General features: G+C 31.9%; 3 protein-coding genes across 5 annotated transcripts; 1 reads left to right on the forward strand and 2 right to left on the reverse strand.

Moving 5' to 3' along the window:
* Positions 1–22: 22 nt before the first annotated feature.
* LOC131845017 (acyl-CoA Delta(11) desaturase-like) lies at positions 23–9,738 on the reverse strand. 2 transcript variants are annotated; one of them, XM_059194033.1, is made up of 4 exons: positions 9,185–9,738; positions 2,702–2,902; positions 1,718–2,054; positions 23–753 (listed from the first exon to the last, which is right to left on the reverse strand). In XM_059194033.1, exons 2-4 carry the CDS (start codon positions 2,886–2,888, stop codon positions 258–260), a joined length of 1,020 nt encoding a protein of 339 aa, XP_059050016.1. In that variant the 5' UTR covers positions 2,889–2,902; positions 9,185–9,738; the 3' UTR covers positions 23–257. The 2 variants fall into 2 exon arrangements, with proteins under 2 accessions (XP_059050016.1, XP_059050017.1); XM_059194034.1 differs by lacking the exon at positions 9,185–9,738 and adding an exon at positions 4,880–4,949.
* Positions 4,891–10,099, forward strand: LOC131845015 (mucin-2-like). 2 transcript variants are annotated; one of them, XM_059194029.1, is made up of 3 exons: positions 4,891–4,995; positions 7,589–8,941; positions 9,756–10,099. In XM_059194029.1, the coding sequence occupies exons 1-3, from the start codon at positions 4,956–4,958 to the stop codon at positions 9,920–9,922; spliced, it is 1,560 nt and encodes a 519-aa protein (XP_059050012.1). In that variant the 5' UTR covers positions 4,891–4,955; the 3' UTR covers positions 9,923–10,099. The 2 variants fall into 2 exon arrangements, with proteins under 2 accessions (XP_059050012.1, XP_059050013.1); XM_059194030.1 differs by lacking the exon at positions 4,891–4,995 and adding an exon at positions 7,020–7,121.
* Positions 10,100–11,917: 1,818 nt separating this feature from the next.
* LOC131845016 (cyclin-dependent kinase 8) lies at positions 11,918–17,711 on the reverse strand. The gene is made up of 8 exons (XM_059194032.1): positions 17,161–17,711; positions 16,286–16,537; positions 15,699–15,888; positions 14,987–15,200; positions 14,426–14,594; positions 14,029–14,148; positions 13,463–13,535; positions 11,918–12,638 (listed from the first exon to the last, which is right to left on the reverse strand). Exons 1-8 carry the CDS (start codon positions 17,404–17,406, stop codon positions 12,508–12,510), a joined length of 1,395 nt encoding a protein of 464 aa, XP_059050015.1. The 5' UTR covers positions 17,407–17,711; the 3' UTR covers positions 11,918–12,507.
* Positions 17,712–23,255: the final 5,544 nt, after the last annotated feature.

A 23,255-nucleotide genomic window follows, 5' to 3' on the forward strand; every position in this document is an offset into this window, starting at 1 on the left:
CATTATCAAAGGTTAGAACGGCCTTTTAAGGCTTTTAATGTCTTTTATTTGATTACATATTTGCCTGTTTAATATTAGCTCTGGATTTGTTTTTTTATTTATATAATATATGATACGCTATATTATAAGTGGTCTAATATTTTAAAATATTTCATTTTCGTATATTTTTTTATTAATAAATAAGTATAACTGTACGATATCACAACAAGATTTTTTTTTATATTTATACAATTTATATAAATCATGCAACTCGACTACTACTTCTTTTCCTGAAATATGAGCGTTGCACTTTTCTCTTCTTCTATTATATCCTTATCCTCCCAACCCCAAAGATTTGTTCCATCACCTGTTCTTCTGGCTCTTCTCGTAATCATATCTTTGGATACAGTTTTCAGATCATATGCCCATCCGAGCCAAGCGAAAAAATCAATAAATTTGGTCGTCAAATTCAACTTATTATTTCCAAATTCTGCCGCTCGATAATCCCATGGAAAGACATGGTGATAATTATGAAAACCTTCACCAAACGTTGCTACGGAGACGGACAAGTTTTGCGCTGAAAGTATACCCTTATCGTAAGGTTTAAATCCCCACATGTGTGCTGCACTGTTTACGAGAAAAGTTGCATTCAGGTTACTGATGTATCGTAACATGGAGATATGCCAAGCGTTGTTTAAACTTTCGCCCCAAAAGTAAATTGGTATTATAGTTGGTATAATGAAACATACCAAACCAATAAATGGTATTGCGTATCTGAAAGATAATAAGAAAATTTACTTGTTAACTCATAGTAATGTTTTTGTTTTATCTTTAATTATATGCACTTTATTTGTTATATTTTAAGCCTTTTATTATTGTGTATTGTCTAAATGTTCGTTGTATAAATTCCATTTCATTTCATTATACTTATTTCAACTAGATAGATATTTTTTTAACATAACACGAGTAAGTATTCACACGAGTAATAAGTAAAACGAGTAAGGCACAAAATAAAATGTTACTAAGTGTTACTAAAGAAATTAATATTTATATCTATTAAACTGATAAAAATAATTGAGAATGGAGGGAATATGTGACGCTTCATAAGAAAAAAATTACTAAAATAGGAAATATTTTTGAAGCTGGCGACCTACATGACGGAAAATGTCTACCAAGATTTGAATCATATTATATTCAAATATAGAAAATACGGACTAGACAGATTATTACTCATTCACGAGATTCAAGAGCATAGTAATGAAGTACCGAATTCTCTAGAAGAAATCTTATCAAGGCGTGCACTATTCAAGACTCTATATAAATTTATTTCCAACACAGTGAAGAAATTGTAATTTTTTTTAAGTTTATGTAATTTCTGTTGGGCTAAAAAGGAATTGTATCCAGAGCTTACGGCTCTGGATACAATTCCTTTTTTAATTATTAAAAAAAAATGTCAACCATCGCGTATATACTTGAAAAGCACCAGGGACATCACGTTGACACGTAATGCTCGTGTTAGCTATCATACTGTGTCCTTATGAGGACTAAGGTGGTCTACGTATCGTAATTTTACTGCCATAGGTACGTCCAACCAACCGAAATTTAGAACAATATTTATGTAGGTACCTTTTCGTTAGTATCTCTTAGAGCATCAACATATTATTATTTATTTCACTACACTTATTCCAGTACTCTTAAGATATTCAAGGCAACAAGATTAAAATAAATAAATAAATACCTTTTCTGAAACTTCAAAACTGGATTGTTATTCAAATCTGATATATCTATCTGCTGACCATAATTCTTAACTTCTGGCAACTTTTTAACCAGCAACCATCCGACGTGAGAGTAGAAGAAACCTCTTTTAGCATTATGAGGGTCGATATCTGTATCAGTGTATTTATGATGTAATCGATGATCTCTCGCCCAATGGAGTACTGAATTTTGAAATGCTATGGAGTTTAAAATCATGAGAAGTATTTGCAATGGCAATTTAGCTTTATACGTCTTGTGTGCCCATAGTCTGTGCGCTCCAGCTGTGACGCCTATTTCAGCTGCAGTGTACAGGAATATAGCTGTGAATAAAAACAATCGATAGTATATAATAACCTAGGTTTTCCATTCCAATTTATACCTACTGTATTACGTATTGCTATTTGTCATACTTTAAAAAATATATGATTTTAGTCATTATCGACGATGGATACTTTCTTATAGATTTCATTTTTTGTCTCTAGTAAGATTGGTCTGTAATGTTGGAGAATTAAGAGTTCATCCTTAAACGAACTACCCACCTCCAACTATTTAGCTCCTATACGTGGTGTATAATTGTAGGATGGCACATGATTTAGAAATGTAACGGCTTGTTATCATCGTCTCATTCTGGGGGAAAGCGATTGCTGGGAAAATTTATCACGATGGGCAAACTGACCTAACCTCACGCTCATCTTATCATCTGCACTCGTACCCCGCCAGGGTAAATCGCTAGCGCAGGCGGTATACCATTCCATTATCATCCAGAATATGTCTCATTCTCAAGATACAAAAACAATGTATTATAAAATATGACGAAATGCCGTTATAACTAAAGATGTAATTTGAAATAAGAAAGAAGTACCCAGTATCCAAGTAAACGATTTATAGGTTAACATTCGCAAAAATTAAGTCAGATCTTTATCAATTATTAATAATTAGCGTACATATCTAAGGAATAGGTACTTACAAAATACAATAGTAGCCCATTTCGCTGATGTAAAGCAAAGGTATAATCCATATATTCCAGCCAGATGCCAATAACCAAATGTTAAAAAGTTATGATACACAATTTTATATTCCCTCGGCTTCTGATCCATATCTCTTTCAGAATTTTTTGATGAAATTGCGTCATTTAGTTGTTTACTCCGCTCCATGTGTAAAGAGTTATCTGTAAATATATTTTTTTTCTTTAGTGCACTCAAACATATAGTAGGTAATAAATTTATTTAAGGATTAAACTAGCATAGATGGACTTATCCCTAAAAGAGATTTCTTCCAGTCAACCAATACAATTAATACAATGGCATAGGTAGATAATGAGTTAGTAAGTATACACTCACTGCCCAACAAATAACTCATTAAGTTACATAAATAATTTTTTGCTATAATTCACAGTTACAATAATTATGAAATTTGAAGTAACTTCCTAATAAAAAACCTTTTTTTTTACTACGATATATAATTAGTAATCATAACCTAAATTATAGCGATATGGGATCACAATCGCGTCAGCTCTTTAAGAAAAATAAGAATCATAATCAGTCCATTACTTGAGGAATTGCTATAGACAGTATACATATATAGTTATTTGTGTTAGTGGTAAACAAAAAGATTAATTTGTTATAGGTAGTTAATTAACCTTTAGTTTTGATTCCCTTAAAATATTCACACAAATTCTTTATAAATCACAATTATAACATCGAATCCACTTAGTAGAATTGATTAATTAACATGCACTAATGAATATTTATAGTAATATACCTAATGTGTATGTATATTAAAAGTATAAACAGATGATCCTTGACTGTGGAATCTCAAAACAATACTTGGCAATAGATCGTGGGACGTACATAACTACCGCACTTTAACGTAACAAACCTGAAGTTTCTAAATGTCCAATACCTACCTCTAAAAACTATAAATTTTATGTGTTATTAATATTTGTTTTTACCTAGTCCCGTTTCATACCTAACTAGTCTCTATAATATAACCGATTTCATGTTCAAATTCTTAAAAGTCATATTCATCTGTATTATAGAAGAGGTTGTTAGATATGATGGCAACTGAAATGAAGTTACCTAACTACTGTACTGGTATCGAGATTTAACATAATTATTATGACAACTGAGATACTGTACATATAATTATTGTATTAAAATGTTTTCTGCATTTTAAACAAAGACATTTTTAGAGTAATTTGATGAGAGAATTATTAGCCAAAAGGACAACGGCCCCATTTTTACCAATCTCAAATCTTTAATCCTGGGCACCTGCTAGCTCCAAGCAGGTGCCCAGGATTAAAGATCTGGCGACATCACCAAGACAGGCTAAGTGACCAGACTTCCTGATCATCCTGTCATCCTCCACTAGTGCCCCATCAGCGTATGCAACTAGCGCAGCGGGGAATACTATTTTCATATATTACATAAAACCATTGTTCTACACATGTGTCATATGATTGATTTACTATATTCCACGTTCAAATGGTCCGCGAGCCAGAAACAGATGACTTATTTCCTACCTAAGAAAAAATTGATGAAGTGCTTAAGAGAACAGTTTGAACCGCCAACCTTTTATCATTGCACCGCCACCATTCCTATCGACAGGGAATTCATCCACACACTCCGAAACCTTTGTGGTCTCGGACAGTGCGGTTTCAGGAGCTTTCTCCCGCGTACACTTAGATCGGGAAATGAACTACCTGCCGAGTTTTCTCGATAGACTACAGCACAGGGTTTTCAAGACGGGCATAATAGGGCTTCTTAATGGTTGGCAACGCACACGTCACAAACCCTGGCGTTTCGGGAGTCAATATCGGCTATCCATAATATAGGACTACGGTAAGCGTTTACTATCAGATGGAACGTATTCTTGTTGGCCATGTACTTAGTATAAAAAAATCGGAAGGACTGTTTTCTTAGTGTATATCTTGTCAATACAGCCTCGAAACCATAGCTGACACATTATACAAATTTACAGTCTAGAGCACGAAGGTATGTGAGTGTGAAAAATGATAGACGAAATCTGGCTGTCTCGGGGACTAAAATCATGATCTATGGCAAAATTGATACGGTTGATTCAAACCGCTTAATAGTATACGAACATCTTAACAAGTTTGGTAAGTACAGGGAATAAAAAACTGCACCGTGCGCTTGTGAACTGGCCCCCACTTGGGCCTGGATCGGCCAGTCGTGTGAACACTTCGCCACTGTACCACAGTCATGGCACACGCAACCCTACCAGCGCTCGTTGTTATAACTGGTGAGTTTAACTGATTTATAACTGTTATGCTATGAGAATTGACTAGTTAAGTTACAGCATTGTAAATATTGTCAGTGAAACAATTAAAAAAACTGGTGAGTTTAACAAATTTATGACTGTTATGTCAAGAATTAGTTATTTTAGTAATTATGACTTAGATTATTTATAAAGATAATTTTTTTTTAAATCTATTTCATAATATGAGTTACTTAATAGGTATGGATATTTGTATATACAGGTTATAGTAAATTTTTCATCCATAAACAATTTGTTAATGTCAACGTATAATGATTGAAACGTCTAAAAATATTAATTTAATATGAAAATAAAACCTTGTATTTGTATATACGTATTTGTCTTTAATTAAAATAATTTTGAAGATTGATAATCATTTCGAAAAAGGCTTTACTTTTCTATTGACATAGTGATGCGTATATAAACCTCTTTTTTTATTAAGTATATATTGTGTTTATTTCCAAAGAAAACATATTCATTTGTTTTAACATTCTGTCATTGAGTAATTAAAGAGCAACATAATTACATAGACAAGTAAACAGAATAGATGTCAGACTACAAAGAGCAGAATACATTTTACAAGACATATTCTCCCGCTGCGTCTGTCTGTGTGTTCTCGATAATCTCAATAACTAATAAGCGGTTTTCATTTATAAACGGTGTTACCATATATATAGGGTTTAATTTAATTAATTTCGACATTTGTATATACTTTTATACCTAGGTACTCATACTAGATATGTTTATAAAAAAAGTTGTGAAGTGAATAATAACAGATCTAAACGTATAAATTTTAAAAATATCGCGCCATACATAGCCAGGTAAAGAAAAGGTATAAATACTATAATTAAAATTTTTATGTGCATGATAGGTTAAATATATAATTTATGAATATACTTGTGACTTTAATATACATATATTACACTTTTAAAGGGCCAGAGGTTACAAATCTATTCATGTCTAAAATACTTAGGAATGTTCATTATTAATCACTTCATCGTAAAGTATACTTACTGATTTTTTCCAAATGCGTGTACATTTGATAAATAAGTATAATTTTAATACAATTTGACAAACTACCTAGTGATGTCTTATAATTTATTTACATGCAATACACGCAATATATGTAGAAATAAGTTAACATGCGTTCGGCAATCACTTAACTATTCAGTTGTATAAATCAATCACTACTCGTGTTTGTAATAACACCGATTGGCTTCGTAATAACATTTTAGGTTTCATTGAAAAGGAAACGATTAGAAATATAAAGGCTGAATGTCTATGCAATATCCAGACGCATTATTTAGGTGCAAAATCAAAACAATCGATTTTAAATAGTCTATCAGTTGATTAGACATGCTAACATAAATTTCTATAATGAAAGTTCGATTTATGTATTTTAAATGATTTTTAGTTTAGCCCCAAAAATTCGTGAGAATCGTGTCAAGATTTTTAAATCCAAAAATTCATGAGCCATCAAATATACGATTTTCATTAGTATACATGTCATTATATTTATTGTCTTTATTAATTATTCTCATTTAATATAAAAGAAGCTACATAAAATTGCATATTCTCATAGATGTCTAAAAAAATAATAATACTTGAATCGGAGGTATCTGATGTACCTGATGAGCGAAGGGTATAGGGGTTTTATGAGGAAAATTACGGAGATAAAAGAAAATGTGACTAATAAATCTAAGTAAATATGTAAAAAAATATAATTATAAAATCAAAAATAATATACAAAACCTATCAAGGAGTTCGCTACAATACTCTTCTACATATTATACTTAAATTCATATGAACTATATAATTGTAATAAATAAGAGAGCATATATAAATATATCAACATATGTATAATTAAAAATATTATAATTATTATCTAATATAAAATATAATAAGGCGATAGAAAAAATATATAAACATTTTAGTATCTACCGTAAAACAATATATAATTCACAGAGCATAAAAAATATTTGAAACGGTTAATAGATATTTCGATCTCAGAGAGAGAGAAAGGTGTTTGACCTGAGAACATTGCAAAAAGCGGCCCTTGAAAACCAGTTCTGTACCTTTGCAAGAAACAAAGTGATTCAAAATGATTAGAGGTACCTAATATTACACCTAAGTATCATATTGAAGTTATTCCATGTGATTATTCATAGCATAATTAATAGTTACAGCTCTGTAACACTTGTAAAAACTAAAGGTAAACATACCCATGTAGGTATTTCATATAGCATAAAGTGACAACTATAAATCAAGTTCTATATTATATCTTGATATACAGTAGATATATAAGTCAACTAATTAATGAAAGGAGACAAATGAGCCGAAACTAGATTATCACACAGTTTCTGTGATCACCTTCCAGCTCCAGTCTCGTATAGAAAGCATTGGAAAAATGGTTCATTTTATTTCTGATTTTTTAAATATTTAGGTAAACTAAAAAACAAGAATAAAATGTTATCAAAGATACAAGTAATTTAACCATTTTTATTTTATACTTATAAGTGTGTAACAAGAATAACTGTCGCAAAAAATCAAACTAAAGATATTTCTTTGTTGATTTCAGTGTTACAACTATGTCGAGCAGAAATCCCAGAGATACAAGGAACATGGTATTCAGCTAACGCTATTAACGACGGCTACTCACCAAAACCAATTTCAGAGTTGTTCACAACTGACAACTCACCGATATATTCGTCTACTTTTTCAGTAACGAAACCTATAGTCGTTCTTCCGATAGCCCCAGCAAATGGAGTAAATATTGTACGAGATTTAATGTCAAGCACACGAACCACAGTGTCAAGTGCACCAACAAGAAGACAGACTTATAGCACTGAAGTATCAACTGTACCAAGCACATCTTTATCAACGTTAGAGCCTATTATAACTTTCTCATCAACACCACCGCCACCGGCGACTTTTTCCACTGTTCTACCACCAACTTTGTCCACATTTCAACCACCAACATTATCCACCATACAGCCACCGACTCTCTCCACCAAACAGTCATCGACTCTCTCCACCATACAGCCACCGACTCTATCCACCATACAGCCACCGACATTGTCTACCATACAAACGCCTTCTACCTTTTCTACGCTTCCAACATTATCAACTTCTTCATTCTTCTCTTCAATCCCAACGTTATCAACGTTATCATCATTAGAACCACAAATAGTCACCCGACCACAAACGACTAGTGTTCTTATTGAAAACATCTTAGACCAGCAGTCTACTTTCCCAATAAATGATAATACTAACAGTTTACCACCCCAAACTGTTCGCATCGAGCCAACAACACCGTCAATTTCTTCAACAACTACAATTACTCCATCAAGCGCAGTGCCAAATTACTTTGTCATTTACCAACAAGCACCACAGAATATTCAGACCTTACCCCAATCGCAACCTCAAAATGTACCAGTGCTTAGTACAAATACCCAAACCACTGTTTCTACCCTTCCACCAATTACGTCAATAATTTCTTCAACTCTCGCTCCCTCTACCGTTACTATTAATTCTTCAACACAAACATCACCCATTTCAATAATCACAAACCCATGTGTGACGAGAAATCCGTTAACTAGTTTAAGATCCACCATCATTTCTTCAACACCTGTGCCCAGCCGTATTACACCGGCTACGAATAGAATTCCTTCGAATTTTATGATCCGAGTGGTTGCACCTAAAGGCTCTATTACAAATGTGAAATTGGTCGCTACCACAACGAAGAGACCAACAACTAGAAGAACCAAGAAACCAAAAAAGAACACCTATGAGGGTTGTATAAATTCATGTAAAGGCAGAAGAGACCCACTTTGCGCTAATCCATTAGCTGCGCTTATAATAGATCCAAATACATTAAAGGGATTCCCGTCCATCTGCCATTTGGCGTGCCATAATTCTTATAGGGACAATCGTAAGTAGCTATTTATTACTTTTTGATATGATACTTATAGATAATATGACATAATTTAAGCTTTTTGTCCGAATATAAGTTCGGTGGAATAAAAATGTTTAATTATGTATGTCAGTCAGTTTAACATAAAAATAGTGAATAACTATATTCTTACGGTTTTTTCAACCATCATTTACTGTACATAATTGGTTAGAGATAGATATCAAACAAAACTGAAAACGTATAAATTAAGTTGGTACTTACATGTCAAAAAAATCGAAATAACCGGCTCTGTACGCCGAAAGTATTCATGAATAACAATCCAAGTAGATAGCAATAATATTGTGTACTGGAAATAGCGCGTGAAACTACCGGTGAATCTAATTGAATAAAACCATTGAACCGGATTCAAACGCTTAAAAACACAATATTCTTTCGTTACTTAATTCATGTACCTGTAATCAATTACAAATCAGTAAATATTACGTCTTAGAGAGGGCAGGCAACTCCGTATTATGTATAAAATTCCTACTTAATATACTATTCTTACGTATTTTTACATTTTTTCCCGATTGCTATGGTACAAAAAAATTGAATTAAAAAATTATTGTACCTATATATATCACGCTATTACCCGAGACTTCGTTTGCTTTTATTTGGAATAAAAATAGCTTATATACGTCCTCATGGTAGAAACTATCCTCAAGCCAAATCACATCAATCGCCGTTTAGTTGCGAGCAATATAGATAGACACATTTTTGAATTTATAATACATATTAGTATTTTACAATGGTGTACAATTTAATTGTAATAAAGTTTTTTTACTAATTCCAGCATATGAGAAACTAATAGATGGCCGTTGCAGCAGATTGCGTACACGCATCATGCAAGTCAATAGTAACACCAAACTCAGAAGAGACGAGTTGCTCAAGAGTCAGTACAGCATCGTGAATAATGCGGACAGGGCAATAGTGGAAGTTACGAAGGATAGTAGACTTTAAATATTTTGACAATGAGCTCATGGAATGTGGCCATCGAGGCATCCTATATCGTGGCCCGACATTATTTAGAACGTCTCAATAGACCTACTAGTCCGGTAGAAAGTTCAAAGAATTCTGCCGAGCGGCTGATGTTGTTTTTCAAAAGTTAATGTATAATATAATGTAACAATTTTTAGTGATGGTGATTTTGTTGTTATTATGAAGTAGATGTATAATTTCGTTACTTTTATATTTCAAAAGCAGCTAACTTTCGTTCAGTCAAGTTTAAATTTAATAAACCATTGTTGTTAAGATTCAGTTCTCAAGGTTAAGACATTTGTCATTCTAATAATTAATTCTTAGGAGGATCTACCTTATCAAATATTTCAGATAAATATTATATCAATTTATTAACCTATTGATGCATTTTTAAAGTTTGAATGAAGATATAATGATTGATGAAGTTTATTATAATTTTATTAAAGTAGCAATTTAATATCGTGCAATTATTGACGGCCTAGATTTTTTATTAACCATATTCATTATTTATAGATAAATTTCGTAAGCTATTTTAAAATTAAGAATAAAAACGTTGTTGTAATATTGCAGAGATTTAATTTCCAACCGAGTCATTGTTAATTTTAAAACAATAGTTGTACAAAAATATTGTTTTATTTTACTAAAATGAGAATTCGAATTGATATTATAATAAAATACATAAAATTAATACTTATATACTAATATTTACATAATTATTAACTAAATTACTCATATTACTATACATTGATTTTATTCAGTCATAGAATATAGTTTAGTAATTACATCAAGTCAAAGTTTGACTACTAGTACATATCGTAGACATTAATCGTCTAGTTTTATACATCAATACATATAATTCCGACGTGACATGAGATCTTCACAAAACATGTAATTAATTATCATGTATTATATGCATAAAAATTAGGCTAATAAGGCTAATTGCCCAATTAGTAGTGAGCGAACTCTTTATGTTTAAATTGTTTACGATTTGTTAGAAACAAGGCTCGCAATCACAGCTAATATTTATTTGTAAACAACAGGATCTTGATCGGCCATATACAACCGTGCTCGCAAAAACTTCGTCTAATTATTATTGAAATGTTGTACTAAAAGTATAGCAACCATAATTAAGTCATATTTTTTAAACTTATATGAATAACAAACTTCCAGATGATCCGCTCTGATGAAAAGTGTCAACCATCGCCTATAATATAAATATAATAATATCTCAGGACAATTCACACAGCGCCATCTAGTCCCGAGCTAAGCAGAGCTTGTGTTGTAGTAGTAGTACCCATACTAGGCAACTGACATAAATACATTTAATTACATACATATTATAATTAGAAAATACCCAGATACAAACAATCATACTCATGAATATAAATTATTGTATAATGCAAGGAATCGAACCTGCGCCCGTCGTAAGTAAGGCGATGTGCTAAACTACTACACCAGCGTGGCGGTCTATGAACATCAGCTCAAGTAATGCCTGTAGTACCTCCTAATGCCATTTTTGGAGACTAAGTGTATTATAATTATAGGTAATAGATAAAATAACATATTTTAAAAAAAATAATAGAGAAAGACAACTTTTTGTTAAAGAAAAATTTTGACATCTATTGACAAAAAAGATCAGGGAAGATATTTTCATATAACAAATATTTAGAAAAGAAATGCTTGTAAACTGTGGAATGTTTCTATTTCAATTGTTAAAATAGACCCACATACTACAACAGGAGAAATGAGAGAAAAGATATTAAACAGGCGATGCGGTAACGACGCCGCGTATAAAACCTATTTGATATTATGAAGATAATCACTAGCAATACACCACATGTTACTAAGTATTACCATGCTTTTTTGTGGCAAGATGGTGATGATATTGTCCTTTCCTGATCTAGAAACTAAACAAGGAAAGCACAATATACCGGTGCAGAATTGTTGAAGAAAATCTCGAAATGTCTTCACGAGTCCAAGAATAGAACATTAATTAGTTGTTAAGTGGGAAGAGATTGGTACTAATGGCGCGTAGTGGCGCCATGGATAACAATTTATAATACATTACTGTCAGGTCGACTTACACGCGGTAACACCTAGAAACAATCGTGGTTATTTATTAGTGAATTCTCCACGATTGGCGTCGTATACATCATAACATCTTCCACAGGCACCCGGTCAGCTTATACTGTTAACAGAGCCGGATATGCACTGTGTCATATTCATCCATAACAAAATTGTATTTAAATACATAGTTAACATCATATGCTCGGATGCATTGGATGCTCTTTTGTCCTGTGTTTGAGTGTAAGTTGATGAGTTTGTTCCCAGTTCCAAATAGTCTGCAATAAAACTGGGGAGAAGATATAAGAGAATATTCGAGAAGGCAATATATTTTTTACTTGTATAGATGAGGTAAAATTGTCCTTAATATTGAATAAATTATATTCGATATGATGATAATTTTCTATACATTCAGAATCAACATTTTAACTCATTGCATTTGGCATCATTTAATACGTATAATATGACTGTGGACCATAGAAATAGAGTTGTGCATAGCTGTTCTAGAATCTCTGTTGGAAATTCCCTTGCTGCTGCGAGTTGGCTCCTTGTTGTTGACCTCCAAACATCATTTGTTGTTGTTGGTGGAACTCCTGCTGCCCACCACCCGTGGCATTGTTGCCTTGGTTTGGTCCTGAAAAAGAATATAATTAAAATTTCTAATGTATCACATATATATCGCTAATAGATATCACTCAAGCAGAAATTTGTGTATAGGTGAGCCAGGGCCACCTATTTGCGCCGTTTAGCAACACGTATTCTAACATGTGTTTCATTTCAAAGGAGGCATGCATTGTAATTCTCTAAAATGGCAACGCATGAGAGGACCACGACGTCATATGATGACGTTATTCAAGCATATAAGCGACATACCAATAAATCATTTAATGGGCCTACGATTATCAACTTTAAAGAGGAGTTTCTCAATTTGACTCTGGATATATTTTTAAGTATGTTACCTCAAAAAAAAATCTATGTGAACAGATTTTGATGATGCATTTTATAAGTTCCACGTAATCATCATCATGTAATCGAGTCAATTTTTTTTTGTGGTCTATAATCAAAGAAATATATTATCATTCCCAAGACGTAAGACCGCTGTAAGATCAAAGATCAAATACATAGATGAAAAAGAAAGAAAACTGGAAAGTATATGCTAAACTGCCTTTACAATGTGACAATCGGAGCTGGAGAATTCCGCCTCTTACGAGGAGAATAGGTGATATTTTTTTTATAGTCGTAGTCTGAACGTCGAGCAGTTAATACTTAGTTTCAAGATATATCTGAGCTTTTTTTAATTGCCTGATTATGCCTCGTTCAGAGGTAATGAAAGTGTTTCGCAATATGGATGTAGACTCAATAACTGCCGGAAATTAATCGCTGATGGGAATAAAATAATAACGTAACATTACAGCAAATAATATGACAGTAACAATTCTTATATATTATTATAGATACCTTGCATTCGCATTCTCTTAGCGTTGGTTGCGGCATGATCGTGGCTATTCGCTTGTACTTGGTTCTGTTGTGTCTGTAAAAATGAATATATAATTTATTAAACATTGGTATAAGAGAATGACAATTGAAAATAATCTCAACCTAAGTAAACTTATAAAAACTCGTCTGCGTGGGGTATTATATTACTATACTTAAACATATAACTTCTACATATAATACATACATGAATAATATAATTACATATAATATAAACAACATATGCTGAATAAAGAACCAATGAATATAATAATGATATTTTACGAGCAGCACTCCCAATTTTGAAAATGTTCACAAGTGTAATACCAAACACTACCAAATTTTGATGTTCCGCTCAAAATAGTTTAGACAGGTTTTGGACTGTGCCACACTAAGTTCCAAGAGCAAAACCTCAAACCAGTGTACAGGTATATTTAATATCTGGTGTAATGTCTCCACGAATTAAATATCATATAGATTTCAAATTCATGGTTTTAGGGACACCAAACTATCTATATTGTAATATTCACATTATTTTAATATTCACTTACATTAGGCTGTTGCTGTTGTTGTTGATTTTGCCTCGCTTTAGAATCACTCTTGTCATCTTGGTCATCATCAGTCAAAAATTCTCTCTTTGGATATGGAATTGGACATCCAGCGAACACATCCTTAAAATTATTTTATATTAAGAGTAAGTATTGAGGTCATACAAACCATTCCATTTTTGACGAATAATAACACAAATAAAAGTCATTGCATAATTTAGTTCTATTGAATTACTGAAAGATGCACTTGTGGGATGCAGAGTGCATTCTCCATCAAAGATCAATAACATACCAACCATAGTTCTATATTTTACTGACACCTTCATTAGTATCCATCTATCCTTGACAATCATAAGATAATATAAAAAAACTCTTATACTCTCATTCTAAAGAATTTTACCTGTGTAGGCAATGGATCCTCTGTGAAGTAAGGATCTTGCATAGCCTGTTCAGATGTAATTCGCCTATTGGGATCCATCAGAAGTAGACGTTGGAGAAGACTGAAAGCTTTACTGTCAGGTTTTATTTTATGTCTATCCATATACTTACTAAGTGAACAATTTTGGTAACTGAAACAAAAAAAAGTTATATGATATCTATTTTAAACATTATAAAATTGAAAGTGTGACTGTCTATTTATTGAATATTTATGTACCTTGTCACCACTAATTGGCTGACTAGCATGCATTTCGCTAAGGTGAGCAAACCTCATCATATATTGGACACCAAGTGATAGCCACCAATATTCTCATGATTTGGTTGACTTTGAGCTTTTCTCTACTTAATTGGAATGTCAAACATCTAACGGTAAATGGTAAATGTCGCCTAAATACATGAACAGCACTACCAAGATCACTTTATACTTTGTCAACCACACTTGAGTCCTCAATTAAGTCACCCTTGTGACTTAAAGTCTATTCTATGGGCAGAAATATTAAATTAAAAATATAATTTTCCTTACTTAGATCTTTTGAAATCTTTAATCAATGTAGGATGTTCTGGCATTTTCCTGATATCTTCCCAGTCTTTCTCTTGTGGGAAACCCATTACATTGAATATTCTATCAAGCTGATCGTGGTGATAAGGATTGCTCGTTTTGATATCCTCTTGACGGCAATGGAATATAGGTTCAGATGTGAGTAATTCAGCAAATATGCAGCCTATTGCCCATATATCTGGAAAACAACATATCCAATATTAAAAAGAAACATAAAAATATATAATTATTAGGAAGATGAAAAACATGTCTTTTGTTTGCACTAAAATCTAAATCACAACAGTATATATGGCAGCTACTTAATAGCTAGTATTCTGATTTTAGCAATTAAAGCAAATTATATCAAACATGGTGACGTTAGATTGTTTATTTAAAGTTTCTATGGTCATTTTGATCAGATTCAGTTTGATCATCATACTAGTACAATTTGATTACCCACAGATGTTAAAAAAATATAAAGTAATAAATTGCAGAATCATTTTAAATAATTTAAAATATTTTTTTAAATTCTGTAAAGTTAAAGCTTTTATAAACTTTTATTTAATTGCTTCAGTCTTATCACAACTGCCTCTTGCATACTACCTCATAACTCAAATTTATATCTACAAATAGAGAAACAAATAAATAAAATAAAATTCTGAATAAAATAAGAGTCTTGATTAAAAAACAAACACACCAATAGCTTTTGTGTAATGTCTTGCACCAAGCAATAATTCTGGTGCTCTATACCAGAATGTAACCACAACTGGATCTAAATCGGCTAGAGGTTTTAGCGGTGCATTGAACAACCTCGCAAAACCCATATCAGCTATCTTCACTCTACCTCTCTCAGGGCCTTCACCCATTACTAAGATATTGGCTGGTTTCTGTTGAGGAGAAAATTATCATTTTAAGCATATAAATTAATTAACAAAAAATTAAAGTATACAACTAACATCCTGCAAATGATACTCTGTGACCCAGTTGATCTGGGTGAACACACAAAACAATTTACTTAAACTAATAAAGGGAAGAAGAATAGTAATTAATATAATTTATTATTATTTTAATAAAAAAGTGTCAGCAGTTAACAACCCTGGTGATTCAGGCATCCAAAGGCTATGAAACATTGCCATTGTGACATAAAATAAGATTAGTATGAGAATTATAAGTTATAAGATTTAAATTAGTGAACAATTTAATGAATAAATATGTGAAATAATAGTTTGTATGAAATAGTCATATTATAAAAAAAACTAAAAGCATCAAATTCATATTACTAACCAAATCTCTATGTAGAACCCAATTTGAGTGCAGATAATGTATACCATCCAGAATTTGATACAGCAAGCTCTTCACCATACCCTTTGGGACCATAACAGACTTTTTGTTAGCTTTAGCAGCACGGTGAAACTTGATAATGTGCCACAAATCATGTTCCGCATAGTCAAATAATAGCCACACCTTACGGTCAGTATGTGACAAGAAAACTCTAATTAAATTTATGACATTCGGGTGTTTTAGTTCTCGTAAAAGCTGTAAATATAAAAATGCTATTAGATAACAATACAATTACATAGGCTACTCTAGTAGTCTTGGGTCTACATGCACAATAGCAACAACAAAATCTTTGATTATGCAAACTGGCATTAAATAGTTTAACAATTCAAGAATAAAGAAGGTGTGAAACAGTATGGTTGGAATGAGTTTCCAGAGTCAATTGGCTGATTGAATAAGATGAAATGGTAGCCCAAAACAGTTTGACAAGGCCTAGGAATGATGAAAATTAATACAGTGACAACAATAACTTCCAATTAAAAATTCTCCTTCTAAATTCTACAGAAACTTTAAAACATATGATTAAACTTGTCAAAAGAAATTGTTGGTGGAGATATCATCACATAATATAAAGAAAAACAGTTGAATCAGGACTCTCTTTCATTTCAAGCCACTTAAACATTATAGCTCTATGCTAATATGAAGAAACTGCAGTTTATAGTAATTATTATATACAAACAGTACTCAAAGACTAATTCCAAGATGGTGTAATATTGAAAGACAATCTCATTAAATAAAAATTAAGATATGAGCTCTCATATCTCTACTACATTTGGGGGTGACTAGTATAGTAGTTATAAACTATTGTGACGTATCCTTACTGCGATTTCTCTGCACGCCGACATAGAAAGACCGGTCCCTTCGATTTGCTTCAAGGCATAGTCTTTCGTATCGGATCCATCTTTTCGTCTAGCCTTATACACATGACCATATGTGCCACGTCCCACCTTACAACCTTCGAAATCAAACAAATCTTCCACTTTTGAGCGTTCGTTTTGTGTTTTGATTTTGAAATCATAATCCATCATGACTGGAGCCATCGTTTTATTTTGAAAATTATCACCCATTTTCAAACTTTAATGTTGAATTTTTTTATTTTATTAACTTTCTAAACACAAACTTGTATATATTTTTATATGTTAAATTATTATGTACTTCGTTGAGATTTATCAATATTTTTATAATGATAATATATAGTTCATTTTTTGTATTGAATGAATTTAAATTGTTGTATAGTTGGGTTGTCAATTAAAATATATTCTATAGCCGGTCACAAATTACATACAGAAACTAAATTGTAGCTTTTTAAGGTGTTTTTTTTTCTGATAAAATTGATTTCAATGTTAAATCCCTGCATAACACATTTCTGTCATGGGATAATAATAATTTTATGTTCAGTTTGTTACATAAACGTAGTGTCAGATCAGTGAATATTGCTGAATGTCACTGTCAATTAGTAAGAGCGTCATATTTTTTTTTTTTTTTGGTTCTGTTTTTCCCTTTTTAGGGAAAGGCAAAAGGACTCAGCCCATACAGCCATTGTCTTCAGTAATATTTTCGTATTTTTTTTTTTTTTTTTCTAATACTTGTCTTCAGTAGTTATATATCTTGAAATGTTGATATTACGTACTCGAAAATGGGTTTGTATGTTTCTGTGTTCTTTAATAAATTCTGGATGGAGCGCGGGATCTCCATTTTATCATATATATTGATCAATTTATCAATAAATATTAATCGCTGGATTGCGAAATGTTGACATTCAAAAAACAAGTGATCTAATGATTGATCTTCGTCGGCAGAACAATAATCACATATAGGAGACGAAACCATTTTCATCCTATGCAAATGCTTTTTATATCTTCCATGTCCAATTCTAAGACGACATAAAATTGAATAAAATTTTCTTTCCACATATTTTCCTTGAACGAACCATGGCGTTTTAAATTCTTGCTGTATTTCTCTGAACCATTTCCCTTTAACTTTTATGGATTCTTCCCACTGTTGTTTCCATTTAGTTTTAATTGTTTTTCTTTTTTCAAAGATAAAATCTGAAGCTGGGATTAACATGTATTTTTCTTTTCCTTGAATTTGACAGTTTGTGATGAACCTAGCCAGTTCATCAGCTTTTTCGTTGCCAGTGACATCAACGTGAGCTGGAGTCCAGATAAGATTAATATCCATATTAAGCCGTTTTTTAAAATCATATATTTTCCTTTGAATATTTTGTATAACGAAAGATGTTTTACTAGAAGAAACATTCGCAAGGGCCAACAAGACACTCATGCTGTCCGTTAATATGACCCATTTATCATTATTGTTCGTTTCACCAATATAGTCTAGCGCTGAGATAATAGCGTAAGCTTCAGCAGTAAATATGCTCGATTTATTCGATATTTTTGTACCGAATGATATTTTTTCCTTGGCATCATAAACAGCAATAGCCGTGCAGTCTTTATTTTTAGCACCATCCGTATACATATGCCTATAATTGTTCCATTGAGATATGTAATCATAGACATCATATTTATTATGTAAATTCTTATTTATAAAAATGGGGGTTTTAAAAAAATTACAATCATATGAATTGCTATTGTGAACTAATTTCTGATTAATAAATATGTTGGAGTTATGTAGACTTTTAATAATTTCAGTTATATTATTAGAGAGGAAATTATTAGGAGAGGATGGATTTTTTAATTTATGTAATAATTGGTTATCATGAACAGAATAAAGTTTCAGTAAAAACATAAGTTTTAGCAATTCAAAACGTAACGGCAATGGGGGCATATTACATTCAACTTGCAACGAATTTATTGGTGATGTGCTCATGGCTCCCAAAATTAATCTTAAATTTATATTTTGGAGTTTTTCTAATTTATCAACATATTTTTCTTTGTTACAAAAACAGAAGAACGCATATTCAAAATGCGTTCGAACCAGCGACTTGTAAAGAATTAACAGAATTTTAGGGTCTGATCCCCAAGTAGTGCCGACCAAAGATCTGAGAATATTAGTGGACATCATGGCTCTATCTGATACACAATCGACATATTTTTTAAAACTTAAATTATTTTGAAATATTACACCTAAAAATTTTGCTTCTGACTCTACTGGAATAATAGCGCTCATATATTTCACCTGACTAGATGAGTCTATATTTAAATTGTTATTACTAAACACTACCATTTTGCTTTTAGAAGGACTGATTTCCAAATTTACATAAGAAAAATATACTGAAAGATTACTAAGAGCAATATTGATTTTGGATAATGTATCCACAATATTGTCACCATAACAATATACAGCTAAGTCGTCAGCAAATTGGAGATTATGGACATAAGGCCCTAAAGCATCATTAATTCTATGAACATAAATAATATATAATAAAGGACTGAGTATACCACCTTGTGATACTCCTACATGAGATAAGCGAGGACCTATACATGAAACATTACTAACTTTAACGTATAATTTTCGACCATTCATAAAATTATATAACCATATTGCTAGTTTATTTGAAACTCCGACAGAAATTAAGATATCTGCCAAAATCTTCGGATTTACATTATTGAATGCACCCACTATATCCAGAAAAATTGCTACCAAATGTTGATTATTTTCTAAAGCTTTCTTAATATCGATATAAAAATGCCCTAAGCTTTCCCGAGCTGAAAATCCTCGTCTGAATCCAAATTGATTCGACGGCAATAGATTTTGAGACTCGAAATAAAACTCTAGTCTTTGTTTAAGCAATTGTTCAAAAACTTTTCCTATACACGATGTTAATGTAATGGGCCGATAAGAATCAGCAACATATAAATTTTTATTAGGCTTTAACACAGGAATAAGATAATCTGTTTTCCATTCTTTTGGAATTATAGAGTTATACCATAATAAATTTATAATAATTAAGAAGGTATTTAAATTGTTACCATTTAATGCTTTCAACATTTTGTATGAAATATTATCCAACCCAACTGCTGTGTCCCTTCTTGATTTTAATGCTGATTGAAGCTCTGCTAATTTGAAAGGTTTATCAAAGAAAATATCTTTAGCTTTATCAGAATTGTTAGGAACTGTTGTAAAAGGGCTCGCAACGTAATCTGGAGTATATTTGTGTAAAAATTCATTTAACCACATATCATCGTTACCTGAGTTGTAAGTGCGAGGTTTATTTATATATTTCTTATTAAATTTTCGAACTTTTGTCCAATCCTTAGATATAGAAGTGGTTCTGTTTAAATTAGAACAGTATTCATGCCAACTTTGTAAACGCACAGTTTTAATAGTAAGTTTTTTTTCCGCTTGCAATCTTTTAAACTTAATATAATTATCTGTGGTAGGATCATATTTAAAATCTATATATGCTTGTTTACTTTTACGAACAGCTGTTGCGCAAGTGTCATTCCAACATGGTACTGGAGGATGCTTATATTTTGATAGTTTAGAATTGCTAGAAGAATTACAATTGTATTGTTTTTGATGTGCCGATGAACTCTTATTTAGAACAATATCAATAGAATTTAAAATAATATTACAAAAAGTGTCATATGTTGAACACGGATCGCTCTCATTGACAGAAAAGCCTTGTAATTTGGAATTAACAATTTTACTGTAATTGTCCCAGTTTACAAGTCGCAAGTTACGCCGATTTACTGGAACTGATACACAATTATTTGCTCCTTTACAAGAAAAATTGGAATATTGTAAATTTAATTGTGTTATTGTTGGCAAATGATAACTGCCTAACGGATCTTCGTAAACATACCAGTTACATGAAAGGGATAAAGAAGGACTAACTATGGTTAAATCCAAGCCATTTGGCTTCCAAATATGACTACCTACAGTAGTGACATGACCATCGTTTAATAAAACTAGGTTACATTCATCTAAAGTTTCTAAAATATCTCTACCTCTGGGTTTAATTGAATCACAACCCCAAATGGTGTGATGTGCATTAAAATCACCAGCAATTATAAAAGGCTTAGGAGTATTATTTACAAAGTTAACAAGTTTAGATTTTGTGAAAGGTACTGAACAATTGGTGGGGCAATAAATAGTAGCTAATGATATTTTTTCATTGTTTATAATGATCTGAATGACTAAAGTTTGTATTGAATCGTCAGAAAACATATTAATTCTATTATAATGAAGGTTTTCATGTATGATAATAGCAACACCGTTGTGATAATTACCTGAGTCATTGCGTTCTATTTTATAACCCTTTATTTTTAATTTATGATGTGGCCGAAGCCAAGTTTCACATAAAAGTGCAATATGTATGTTATTACTGTAAAGAAAATGTGTGAGTAAATGTCGATTGCTCAGCAGACTTTGAGCGTTCCACTGAGCTATATTTAAATTATTTAAGGTGAATTTTGAGAGCTAATGTTTTTGTTACTGAAATTTTCAGTAAGAATGTCTAATAAATTTTTTGTGCAAATTGAAGTATTTTGAGTTTTATTTAATGTAATCAATTTTACTATGGACTCTACTAAGAGACCAAGAGATTTATCATCATTTTTAAGAAAAGAAATCAAATCATTATTATATTTATTCTGTCTAGTACCTAGTGATGGGAAAGATTTAAATACATCTGCATATGAAGATGTTTGAGCTTTGTTTCTGTTTTCTATAATTTTTTTTTGTTTGATTGGACATTTGGAGGAAATACTAACATGATTACCATCGCAATGGAAACATTTGGCATTTTCTACTGGTGTATCGCATATTTTAAAATTATGACTTCCTTTGCATATGGAGCATGTCTCTGCATTTTTACAATATTTAGCTAGATGTCCATACCTCAAACAACGGAAGCACTGCTTCACAGGAGCGATGTATGGTGATATATCGTGTCGCCATCCTTCAAGGTCCACATAATCTGGAAGAACTGAAGCTGCAAAAGTGATTGCTATGGTCTGAGTTGGCTGTAGAAAAAAGTTAGTATCATTTTTAACTTTACGTAGAAACCGCCGAACACATATAATTTTTTTATAACTTGATATCATGGTATATATCTTCTTATTGGATAGGTTTAATGGGACATTCCTAATGACTCCTGTAACTTCTGTGGATCCAGCTGGTATACTCGCTTTAAATTGGTATTCTTTAAGAAAGGTAAAATTATTTAGGAAAGCATTTGCAAGGCCAGGTTTCTCAAAATATACTCCTATTTTATACTTATTTAAGCTTCTGAGATACTTGACTCCTTTATTAAACCTTTTTAAACAAGATGAAAGAGATAGAAGGTCTCTAGAGCCTATTATAGTTTTAGGGTCACTAGACTCAACGAATACAACGAATTCAGTTGCACCGGAATCCTCTGGATAACGTCTATGATAATCCGTGACAAAATAAGTTTTATACAGTTCTTTCTGATCTAATTCCACTTCGTCAGATTCGGATGAAGTTGAAGATTTGCAGTCACTATCTGGATCATCTGGAGATACAGGCTTTTTACGCTTTCTTCTACTCTTCCCCATGTTGTGGGTTATTTATTTTATTTTAACCACAATATATACGATATACAATTGAATAAACCAAATAAAACAAAATAAAATTTTTAAAATAGCGCGCTTCCTTTCAAGCGTTCCCGCGCTTTTTCCGACACTGACTGACCTAAGAGCGTCATAAATTCTGATGTTGTTATTGACATTCTGTTGTTTTATGTCAGTTTAAAATTTGACGTCGATTACAGTAGAAATGATCCTCTAACTAAACTAAAGTAAGACCTTAATAAAAAAAAACACAAAATAAACCATACTATAAACAAACTGTCCTAATGGTTTACGCTGGAGGAGCACCAGTGAAGAATGATAAGATGAATGTGAGGTTTGGTCAGTTAGCCCATCTTGACAAATTCACCAGGTATTTATCCTTACGCTTTCCAGTGGGAATCGCGTGAAGGTCGTTC

This window comes from Achroia grisella, unplaced genomic scaffold (genome assembly GCF_030625045.1).
Source record: "Achroia grisella isolate CSIRO2021 unplaced genomic scaffold, CSIRO_AGI_Agris_v1 utg445, whole genome shotgun sequence".
Taxonomy (NCBI): domain Eukaryota; kingdom Metazoa; phylum Arthropoda; class Insecta; order Lepidoptera; family Pyralidae; genus Achroia; species Achroia grisella.

Excerpts from the sequence above, each read along its gene's own strand:
- LOC131845017 (XM_059194033.1), bottom strand. The coding sequence starts at position 2,888 with ATGGAGCGGAGTAAACAACTAAATGACGCAATTTCATCAAAAAATTCT. Across the intron at positions 2,055-2,701 it reads ATGGGCTACTATTGTATTTT|CTATATTCCTGTACACTGCA; the intron begins GTAAGTACCTAT and ends TTTTATTCACAG. Across the intron at positions 754-1,717 it reads GTTTTGAAGTTTCAGAAAAG|ATACGCAATACCATTTATTG; the intron begins GTATTTATTTAT and ends ATTATCTTTCAG.
- LOC131845015 (XM_059194029.1), top strand. The coding sequence starts at position 4,956 with ATGGCACACGCAACCCTACCAGCGCTCGTTGTTATAACTG. Across the intron at positions 4,996-7,588 it reads AGCGCTCGTTGTTATAACTG|TGTTACAACTATGTCGAGCA; the intron begins GTGAGTTTAACT and ends TGTTGATTTCAG. Across the intron at positions 8,942-9,755 it reads TAATTCTTATAGGGACAATC|CATATGAGAAACTAATAGAT; the intron begins GTAAGTAGCTAT and ends TACTAATTCCAG.
- LOC131845016 (XM_059194032.1), bottom strand. The coding sequence starts at position 17,406 with ATGGGTGATAATTTTCAAAATAAAACGATGGCTCCAGTCATGATGGAT. Across the intron at positions 15,889-16,285 it reads GGGTTCTACATAGAGATTTG|AAACCAGCCAATATCTTAGT; the intron begins GTTAGTAATATG and ends TCTCCTCAACAG. Across the intron at positions 14,595-14,986 it reads AAAGATTTCAAAAGATCTAA|TTACCAAAATTGTTCACTTA; the intron begins GTAAGGAAAATT and ends TTTTTGTTTCAG.